The sequence below is a fragment of the Octopus bimaculoides genome, unplaced genomic scaffold (assembly GCF_001194135.2).
Source record: "Octopus bimaculoides isolate UCB-OBI-ISO-001 unplaced genomic scaffold, ASM119413v2 Scaffold_174039, whole genome shotgun sequence".
Taxonomy (NCBI): domain Eukaryota; kingdom Metazoa; phylum Mollusca; class Cephalopoda; order Octopoda; family Octopodidae; genus Octopus; species Octopus bimaculoides.
Window position 1 is genome coordinate 1 of NW_026379523.1, and position 390 is coordinate 390.

At 38.2% G+C, this 390-nt stretch overlaps 1 protein-coding gene across 1 annotated transcript; it reads left to right on the forward strand.

Annotated features, from left to right (window-relative positions):
* Window positions 1-5: 5 nt before the first annotated feature.
* On the forward strand, window positions 6-384 carry LOC106867116 (nuclear transcription factor Y subunit beta; the record flags this gene model as incomplete). The annotated part of the gene is made up of 1 exon (XM_014932341.2): window positions 6-384. A coding segment is annotated over one exon (351 nt), but the record flags the coding sequence as incomplete, so codon positions are not given.
* Window positions 385-390: the final 6 nt, after the last annotated feature.

The window sequence follows — 390 nt, forward strand, 5'->3', positions numbered from 1 at the left end:
AAGAATGTGTACAGGAATGTGTTTCAGAATTTATAAGTTTTATCACAAGCAAGGCTAGTGAAAGATGTCAACATGAGAAACGAAAAACCATCAACGGTGAAGATATCTTGTTTGCTATGTCTACCTTGGGCTTCGACGATTACGTCGATCCTTTGAAGTTATACTTACAAAAATACAGAGAGTCTGCCAAAGGAGAGAAAGAGATGAACCCCAATGCTATAATGGGAGAAAATGCAGTGGAGGAACTTGACGAAGCATATACCACATTAGCAAATAACATCTTGTCAACAGAGCAGTCTGGCCAACAGAATGTCCTTTACGCTTATTCAGGCCAGATGTTGCAACAAATATTCTAAAGAAATCTGGACATTTTCTTTTCCTTCTTCATGT